This window comes from Anneissia japonica, unplaced genomic scaffold (genome assembly GCF_011630105.1).
Source record: "Anneissia japonica isolate Jap-2015-1 unplaced genomic scaffold, ASM1163010v1 scaffold1306_len716249_cov185, whole genome shotgun sequence".
Taxonomy (NCBI): domain Eukaryota; kingdom Metazoa; phylum Echinodermata; class Crinoidea; order Comatulida; family Comatulidae; genus Anneissia; species Anneissia japonica.
In genome coordinates this window covers 139,650-150,442 of record NW_022708971.1, presented here as the reverse complement: position 1 = coordinate 150,442, position 10,793 = coordinate 139,650, and the positions used below count along the sequence as shown (strand labels likewise).

The 10,793-nt window shown below is 34.0% G+C and overlaps 1 protein-coding gene across 1 annotated transcript; it reads left to right on the top strand.

Annotated features, from left to right (window-relative positions):
* Window positions 1-2,515: 2,515 nt before the first annotated feature.
* LOC117106624 (trichohyalin-like) lies at window positions 2,516-6,796 on the top strand. Its single transcript, XM_033248017.1, has 2 exons — window positions 2,516-2,705; window positions 4,607-6,796. Exon 2 carries the CDS (start codon window positions 4,612-4,614, stop codon window positions 6,277-6,279), a length of 1,668 nt encoding a protein of 555 aa, XP_033103908.1. The 5' UTR covers window positions 2,516-2,705; window positions 4,607-4,611; the 3' UTR covers window positions 6,280-6,796.
* The last annotated feature ends 3,997 nt before the right edge of the window (window positions 6,797-10,793 follow it).

Below are 10,793 nucleotides of genomic sequence, written 5' to 3'. Positions count from 1 at the left end.
AGGTGCCATATTTTCAAAATTCGCTCACATCAGCCCCAACTATGTTGGTATGAACTATAGTCGCCACTAACTTTAAAACTTTGTCTGCCAATGTATAGGATGGGAATGGTAAGGATCACAGTTTTGCCAGCTGCTATTTCTGGGCATTTAGAGGTGCCATATTTACTAATGTTGATCACCTCAGCCAGCCCCAGCCATGGTCTGGCTGAGGTGGGCACAATTTGTTTTTTTATTTATTGCTTTTTCCGTAGAAACATCAAATAACCAACCAGAAACAAAGAAAATGTAACATCCCCATTACATAATACATCATAATCTACATCGAAAGCAAAAAGGCAAGGCGGGAAAGGAAAAAAAAATCACCAAAACTTTTCATAGAATCAGAAACAGAAGACGATTACAGGGACAAGCAGGCAACACATAACATACAGAAGTAACGAAAAACCAAAAAGAGAAAACAGACAAAAAAAAAGAGACAAGAACGAAGTTAACAAGGACCAGAGGACAGAACATCAAACATCAAAAGGAAACCAAGAAGAAAGGAAAAGCAAAGGGGAAGGAGAGCAAAGAATGACCTTCTAAACCCAAAGGGTTGTTTCCTGAGGAGTCCCATATGATGATCATTATGCTCGGCAGACTCTATCTCCACGCCGACTTTAAATCTTGTAACCCATTGACCGATAAGCGGCTCAATAGGTTGTCAGCATCTATTCCAGGCAATCAGAGATGCCAAACAATAATGGACGGGCAAAATGCTTTCGACACATGTAGCAGGGGATGCGCCCCCTCCCCGTCGAGGAGAAATATCGCAATTTGTCGGGGACAACAACAATTATATGTATTTTGCAAATTATTAGACTCTACAATCGATTAAATAAGCCTTTGAAACCCTCCAATTGTCTAAATTTCCGGGGGCTTCGCCCCGTGGACCTGACCACCATTCTTGAATATTTTTTCTGCCAACAAACTTCCTGTTAATTTGAAGAAGTGTAGTTGTATTGTCTTTCATAATTCCACTAGATAACTTGATAACTATACAGACCAACTAAAAATAAATAATCGAACCATCCCCCTTGTTAATGACATGAATTTTTTGGGCGTTCATATCGATAGTCACCTAATTGGAAGAAGCACATTTGTAAAATTGAGAACAAAATTTCTAAAAGTATCGGTATTATATATACAGTAGATTATCTTCCTTAATTCCTCAAAAACCTTCCCCCTATAATTTAGCTCCTTGATTCTTCCTTATTTTAATTATTGTATGATATTGTTTGGTGCAACACTTACCCTTAAAATCTAACTAAGCGTTTTGTTCTCCAAGAAAAGGTCATTAGGATCATAACGAATTCCCCTCCACGAGCCTACTTCGATCCCCTGTTTTCTTCCCTCAAATAATTAAAACTCCAAGACATTAATTAATTATTTTCAACAATGTGTTTTTATTTTCTCCAGGGTAAATTCTCTCCTTCCTCCTCAATTTCAAACACTATTCCAATTTATTCATAACTATCATAACCATAATACCAGATCTTTTAATCAATGCACATCCGCCCCACAGAACAACCTCCTTCCAACATAATATCCAATTCTCAGGTCCGAAGTCCTGGAATAATCTTCCTTTTACTATTTCAAATTCTAATTCAAAAATAAATTTTACCACCAGGTAAAAAAAAAACAAAAACAAAAAAAAAAAAAATACTTTCTAAATATGTCTAATTTTGTTTTCTTTCTATAATTTAGATTTAAGCTATTTATGGTTTGATGAGTTTTTTGTTTGAGCATTGTTTCTTGTCGTTTTTGTATTGTCCTGTTTTTTTTTTTCTTTTTCTTTCTTCTTTTTTCTTCGCCAGTCCTGTCTTGTATCGTTTATAGTTTCCTGTATATGAGGGCAGCCCACCTCACGCCTTTGCTTTTCGGGATCTTGCCCTTCATCTTTTTAACGTGATTATCAAATGTACCGTATAAAAGAAAAGGTAAATAAAAGTACATAGAAATGAATGAATGAATGAATGAACATTTTAAACGACGCTCGACCAGCCCTCCCCGCAACGAAAAGAATAGCATGAAGCACATACTAAATTCCATTGTCATAAGATCATGTTTCAATCATGAATAGTCCTATATCACCGTAAATGGAAGAAAGAGAATATGTTAGCAGAAAGATAAAATGTTGCCAGTAGAAAGATAGCAAAACTGAAATTAAAAGAAATACTTAGGCCTATGATAAACCGATTGACGAACTAATTATATAGGGCCTGGCATATTAAATGTTGCGTTTTCGCAACTCCTTCGGCGCTCCATATATTTGTTCGAAATACTAGTAAACCGCCAGCGACCGAAGTGTGAGGTGCGACCGAAACGAAGCGCGACCGAAATGATCGGCTACTGCAATTACCATTCTGGAGCCACCCCTGATTATTTAGTCTGGAAAAGTCTGGGTTGCAGGTCTTGGGATACGCTCAATGAATTCTAAGAATATGTAACACTTTTATTGCTCTTAGTGCTCGCCATACCCAAATCTGCACGTCTGAATTTCTGAAAAGAAATATGAGAATGGATATTGGAGAATGGAGATGATGCACGAAGAACAGTTTTTGTACTGTTCTGTTCTTAGCCTAGAATATAGGTTAGACTTTATTCGTGACTCATTCCTCTTATATTTGGTCTATTGCTTTCTAGGCCTATATTAAAAGAATAATTTGGTAAGTCATAAGTGATACTATTTTAAAAGGGACGGATTCACGTAGTCGTAGTTGGCCTAGGCCATGAATCCCGCCGGTGCTGTGTTTGTGTTGTGGTTGTTGTGTTTGGTCTAGGAGTTGTTATAGTAACTCCCTGGTCTAGGAAACAGGCTTGTGATAAAATAGGCTGATTTGGTATGGTACAATCATCCTAATGCCAGTACGTAATAATATTTGTTGTGTCATATGATAATCATTATCTTCGGCAGTAACTACAAAGTGTTTTGTCGAATCGGTAGACATCTTAAAGTGATGACAAACATTGCGAATTAGCGGTGCGTAACCAACAGAAATAACATAAGCTTTTGGGCTGATTTTCTGACATCATGTTATTTAAAAAACCATAACTCCATAACAGGGCGTCGTATCCAAAAAAGGTTTCCAGCAAAATGTTCTTAAAAGACTAGTCTACACCACTGTATGATTGAAAAAAAAATTGAAAAATGCTTTTATCCTCTGAAATTAAGATGGAAAAAGAAAAGCCTACCTAAGTAGTGTATTAAAATAGGCCTATGCAGTGTAGTAGCTGTCGTGTTGTTACTATATTCCAGGTACCGATAATATACAGATTTCTCTTATTATAAAGTTATGTATTATAAAGAAGTATAGTATAGTAAATCATGTTTTTAACACAGGAAGCTCTCATATGGTAACTAAAACAATATGCCAGTCCTGAGTAGTACTAGTACTACTGCCTGCCTGTAATAGACCTTGGCTAGGCTATGCCTATATACTATATTATTTAAAATATACAATTTTAATAGAAAAGATTAATGTTACATGGACAGTAATTCATACTTAAACAATACATTAAATTTAAATGTAAATATAATGATGTTAGCAAATAAATAACAATAATTTTATCGTACGGGAAATCCACTCACGATATTTACGCATAATATTTCTATTTATATTATTATAAATTCTATATCATTTTAATACAGATTTACATATTTTAACTGTACTCTAGAAATAGGAATATGTATACTTTGTGTCGGAATTTAACATGTTTCTATCTTCTGCTTTATTAAAATATCAATTATTTTCATAAACTTTAATGATTACTTTATTTTTTATATAGTATTTTAAATAAATTTATTAACAATTTTAAATATTTAAATATAAACTATGAAGGTAAATACACATAGATTAAATCAAAAAGAATGGACATAGTAGTAATCTTTATCTATTCATTAACACGAATAACATTTTCAATCTTCTAATCAATTTATATAGCCGGAGTTAGTTTCGACCTAGGCAAACCTTTGCTAAAAACGTACAATTTCTCCATCAAGAGGCTTCTTCTATGATTGGAATGACCTGTTCGAAGCACAAACTCCTGTAGACCAAACCCAGTACCGTTACGATTTTTAATCGTACGGGAAATCAACTCATAAGGTCTTACAGTATCTAGGCATGGGGATCATATTTTGTAGACTCATCCAGTTATTTTTCCAACTGGATTTACTCTTACAACTAACAAGTGAGATAATGTGGTTTCTACAGCCCCATGGAGCTGTACACACAAAACTTTATTTGGAAAAATTTACAGAAAATACTAGACTCTAAAAAAAAATTGATTTAACTGTAATAAGCCTTTTAAATCCATACTGTCAAAGGTTCTCCCTAAACTTCCTGCATGACCCTGACATGTCCATTAACACTGATGTGAGGGCCAAGAGCATGAATATTTAGTTGGTTAAAAAAAAAATTTAAAAAAAAAAATTGTAAAACCTGTGTGCATAATTCTATGCCTCACAGAATAAACTCTTTCTAGAGCTATAATTTTGAAAGTGGGATAGTGTCCGTTTGTTTGTGATCAATTCTTTTTCTAAAAAAATATCTTTCTTATTTTTTGTCAGACAAAATGCTAGTTAGAAAACTAGCAAAACTGTGGCGGCAGAAGTCTCAAAGTAAAAGTGAAAGTGGGGTGGATTCTGAGAGACAGGTTGAAGATGAGAAAAGTGAAGAAGAAAAATTGTTAATTGCTGAATTAAATAAAAGAAAATTAGAGAAAGATAAGCTGGTGGCTAAAATAAAGCAAGAAAAACATGAAGCAGAAGTTTTGATGTCAAAAATTAAGAAAAATAAGGAAGATAAAGATGATCTGATTACTCAGCTTAAGCAACATGGTAACGAAAATGTGGTAACACGTGAAGAAGAACCTGGAAAATTTCAGAAGTTAGTTACTTCCATAATGCAGGACACTCAAAATAGTAAGCTGAAACTAGACAAAATATCTGAACAACGGGAGTTATTTCTAAGAAAGTTGAAAGTAGAGATGGATGAGGACAAAGAGGAGGTAAAGGTCAAGATGGAAAAAGAGGGCAACATACACATGCTGAAACTGAGACAGCAGGTTCTTGACAATAATGATCAACTTACGATGGCATCTAAACAAGATGATGACATGTTTCTGATGAATGTTCGGCATCAAATGAATGAAGACAAAGACAACTTGAAAATGATGTTTGAACGGAGTGAAGAAATGTCGAAAAGCAAACTAATACAACGTGACATGGAGAAAAAGGCTTTAGACCTTCAGCTTCAACAAAGAATTGAAGAGAACAAATCTGAAATACAAGAATGGGAAGATCGAAAGAAAGAGTTGATCTTTGATCTTAAATCATTAAACGAAGAGAAAAGGAGTCAACTTAGGGAAAGAGAAGCTAAAAGGGAGGAGTTAATGTTAAAACTGAAACAAGAAAGTGAAGAAAATGCTTCAAAATTAAAGGCAAGAGAAAGTGAGCAACTGACAATGATGGAAATACTGAAGCAGCAGGAGGAAGAAACTAAATCAAAACTAAATAAAAGTGAAGTAACGAAACAAGCATTTATGAATAACCTGATGTCACAAAGAAACGAAGATAAAGATGATCAGATAAACAAATTCAAGAAAGCAACGGCAGAAAAATTGTTGAATACACAGCAAAGAGATGAAGAGAAAAGAGAGGGTATGATGGAAGTGAGCAAGCGTTATCAAAACAAAATATCAGAAATGAAACAAATGGATGATGAAATGAAGCAGATAATGGCAGAGATGAAAGAAAGGGATGAAGAGAATGTGTCTATAATCCAGAAGATGCAAGCAACAGTTAAAGTTCCAACTGCTACAGACAATGGTATAAGAAAGTTAATTCCGAAACTTAAGGCAATTGAGCAAGAGAGAAATCAGTTAGTTTCTTTGATAAAGCAAGCTAAAGAGGAAAATAAAATGTTAATTGTGAGGGTAGCTAAAAGTGAGAATGAAGATCAGCTAAAAACCGATGAAAGAAGAGAAGAAATGGAGGAATTGTTGAAAAGTCTTCGGAGAAATGTCGAAGATAAAAAAGATTTAATGGCTACCATAAAGCAGGCGGAAGATGAGAAAAATTTAAAGGAAAGGTTGAAACGTACAAATTCAGAGAAAGAGGAATTGATGGCTAGAATAAAGCAAGCAGGAGGTGAGAAGGATCTGAGGGAAATGTTGAAACATAGAGATTCAGAAAAAGAGGAATTAATGGCTAGAATAAAGCAGATAGATCAGGAATATTAGCTTTATTGCCACGTTCCGCTAACTATGGTAAAAATCCCAAAAATGAGACACTCAAAAATCACAGTGACGCTGACATTTTCAGAGCGGCTAATTCTATTTAAATTTTACAGTTGAATAATCGAAAAGTACCACTACACAAACAAATTAGGAACGAGATAATAATAACAAATTGGACACTAAATTTTATTTTCTCTTACACCTCTCAGCAGATGATTGCAAAATTTGCCAAGGTTTCAAAATAATTCAGAAAGATCATTCCTACTTTATTTATTGAACTATGATTCTGAATGTTCAGTATAATGTATTACATCAATTGTGTTTGATTTTGACTGCAAATTATCTGTTTGCTTTCTCAATTCAATTGTATTGATATGGAAAAGATGGTATTTTGAAGACATCTCTTTTATATCTCATTCATTGATAGCATCTTGCTGCTTGAGATGTATTGAGTTAAGAAAAAAAAAACTTGAAACAGCCCCAATAATCTTGTACTGAACATAATGCAGTATACTATATCTCACCCTAATTAAGCAAGAAAAAAAACAAAGTATTGTTTGTGTTTAGACTTTGAATTAAATTTACAATACTGTATGTTTTTAAATTGTGAGAGTGCCATTTTCAGGCATATATTGTTGAGATGAAATGCCTTAAAATGTTGTTGGAGCTGCCCCAACCATGGCGGGGCACTGAGGTGATTATGGTGTTTGTTCACAATTTTTCAAGAGAGATATTAAAGAATTCAAGAATTTCAATAGTTAATACTAAAAATGGCTTGATTTTACAACTTAGTTTTTGGAGGAAAATATCCATCCGAATTGTCCCCAGTTTGTAGGTGGACGTGGTTAAATACTTGAAATGTTTATGGGAGCCAGTACTAAAGGTTTGCAGAACGTTGCTTTATAGAGGTCAATTTTTAAATTTTATTTAACATCTTTAATTTTTTTTATGATGCAATTTTTTTTAGGTGTCTTTTTTAATATGTAATTAGTTTTAGGTGTATTTTTAATGTGTAATTAATTAGTTTAGGTGTCTTTTTCTCATTTTGTAATGTGCAATATATCTTAGTATATGTGGCAAAGACAAGCCAAACCAGTCACTCGTCGCAAATCGTGTTTCAGAGAAAATGGCCAAAACATGCTGGAATGTCAAATTTTAAAAAATCTATTTTATTGCACTAAACTAACCTTTATATATCTACACATCATTCTATGCTGTTATTTTCCCCATTTCCAATGTTAAAACAATACTTTTTAAGGATTTAAAGATAGTTTATGCATGAGAAATGCCTGAAATCATAAACTTTGTCGGTTAATTTCTCATATATTGTTCTTTAAACAGCTGTGTGGTTAAACGCTTGTAACTTCATAAGGAAATGTCCGATTTGAATGATTTTTTTACCATTTTATAGCTATTATTTTACTCTGTAACACTGTATTAATAGCTCAAAATCGATTTTTGCGACGAGTGACTGGTTTGGCTTGTCTTTGCCACATATGAAATTTAAAAAAAAATCAATTCTAGAATTTGATTGTCTTTCAAGGCGTGCTGCAGGTTCTTCATTGGAGTTCTGACATGTTGCAAATCCAGACTGTATTGATGTTTTAAAACATAGTGTTCAATTTATATGATAACTGTAATGTAATTCATTGTGGAAAGTATTAGACTACATAAGGCTTTAAAAATGTTAGTTGCAATATTTAGTTAGCAAAATTGTGAGTTGCAGTTGCAAATTTATTGGAATTACCTATTTAAAATGTGGTGGTGAATTGGCGTATCTTTCAATTGGTTGTGGACTGTTGACGATGTGCTTTTGGAGTATGACTCCTATTTAGAGGAGAAAAATGACAATTATTACCTGAATGAACAAAAATAATATTAAATTGTATAAAATATACATTTGAAGTGCTTAAAATGGTATGGAACTGTCTCTAATTTACCCATAGTGCCTAACAATGAGTGCAGCCTCACTGCAAGCTCTTCCCTAGCTTAGGTCTGGATCAGTAAATATTTAAGTCCCAGTCCACCCCTTCGAGTAATAGGAACTGTAAATTCAGGTAGAATTCTTGTTTGTGCCACATAAAGATTGTGAAGTTCAGGATTAATATGCTGTAAAACATAAGGAATAACTAAAAATAATATATATTCATAATTATATAAAAATCTATAAAATAAATATTATAATAGGAATGTCACATTCTCATTAATACATAATACCAAGGGTTAAGTTAAAACTACATACTTATATGCTTTTATATTAATATAAGGAACGATTAGGGTTTATATTTTATGTGCCTTTATAGTTCCCCCCCCCCTATTTTTCACATAATAAAGTTACTATTGAAATTGGTATTAGGAAGTGTTATCAGGGATATTTTAATGAAAATTCTAAATACTGTATTTTAATGTGTTCATATTTGTTTTAGCTGTGTTTGACTTGTGTTTACAAGAGTATTTTTATGTATTTATTTATATATCCTAAACCTAAATTAAGCGTATTTTCTATTTACATACTTTTGTAGTAAGGTTTTTAATGGCCAGTAACTACTGTAGTTTGTATGATGCAGTCAGTATAAATATTGTATATTAATATTAATTCTCTTAGACCTAGTTGAAATAAGTATTCATAGGGGTTTTTATATAAAAAATATATTTTTATCTTTATTTATGGGAAATGGTATTAAGGTAATACTGCATTTTATTATTATTACCAATACTATTGTCTTTAATCAGGGCTGGTGCCATTGGGGGGGATGGGGACAGGCTCCCCCTTCCCGTTGGTGAGTGCTGGTCCGCCGGCCACAATTCGTCGGGGAGAAAAAAAAATTATATGTATTTTCTACATACTGTAGTAAACTCTAAAATCGATTAAATAAGCCTTTGTATAACCCCTAAATTTTCAAAATTTTCGGGGCTTACCCCCTGGACCAGTTTTGAAACCTTTTAATGGAGCTCGACCATGCCCACTTTGCTTTCGTTGGGGGAAAGCTGACCCCTCGTCGGAGGCATCACCCCCCCCCCCCCCCCCGTGGACCTCGGCCCCCCGTCGGGCAAATCCTGGTGCCACCCATCTTTCATAATATCTATTATCATCATGTTGTCATTCAGAGGAATGTTACCCCTCCCCCTTCTTCAAAATTCAATAAAATGCCATTAATTATTGATATAAGTAAGAAATAGAATACAAAATGCTTCAATAAGGCCTCTGGCCCATTCTTTATGTCACTGCCGCTAGTGCGTGTTTATTAGTTCTAAGGCAAGAATTTTTTATTCCTTGTTTCGCAAACTTATCGAAGGTGGAAAAAAAAATTGAAATTAAATTTATTTTATTATGTAGCAAATAGTTTTTCCAAAAACATCCAGACGGAGGAGAAAATAAAAATAAAATTTTATTGGTGAATGTACACGGTGTAGTAATGGGATGGTTAAATGCTTTAAATTTACATAATTAGAAGAAATACTGTATACATATATTATTTTTGCAGATTTCAAGACCGTGTCAGGCATAATAAAAATAAAGTAAAACTTTTTTTTTCTGAAATTTCCATTTTCTCGTGGTGCCAGGTGCGCTGGCCAAAAATAACATTTTATTTTTATTCGAAATCATCGTTATTGGAGGGTTCGCTAAACAAGATATAAAAAGGTCTTGCCTTTTATTGCTGCGAAGCAGCCAATTCATATTCTTAACAGCAATTTGACCTCTGAAAGGTCATTGTTTGTCAAAAAACAAGGGCCTAAGACGACTGAAAGCGGAGTTTCGTTCTGCCGGGTTAAATCAATTACTTTAGGCGACGTTTGTAGACTAACCTACACGTACCAACGTCCGCATGTCGCGACGCTCTATTACCAATTACTATTCAGCGTTTTTACTACATTTCTAGGTTTCCTATTTCTACATTTAATCGGCCCATGTCTCAGCCACAATATTTTGAGGCCAATATTATTTACGAACCCAGTTAAACTTATTTACTAGACTATTTCAGTGTGCTATTTATTACATTTAGGCAACGCTTGTTGTAGACTGGCATACACGGTACCAACGCTCGTTTTTACTGTTTCTACGTCAGCTCGAGACACTCAAGTATTACTATTCAGCGTTTTTACTATAACCATGGGCGGTATAAATGTCAACTCGGCCCAAGCCTCGGCACAGTATTTTGAGGCCTATAGTATTTACAAACCCAGTTAAACTTATTTATGTCAATGTGCTAATTATTACATTTTAAAACAATAATTATAAATGTATTATACTAGGGGGCCACGAAACTGTGGCCAAGTTGACTTAGTGCCGAGTTGACTCGAATTCGATCATGCTTACGTTGTGTGGTGCGTTGGCAGTCAACTCGCCTCTACAAACTCGCCCTTAGAAAATTCGCCACCTTGAAAACTCCCCATACTAAATCATCTCACCAAATAAAAAAATTAAGAGTTGACGTCAACTCGCGACACTAGAGTATTAATATTCAGCATTTTACTAAATAGAAGTGTTCTAATATAGACAATGGGTCGTGCTCATA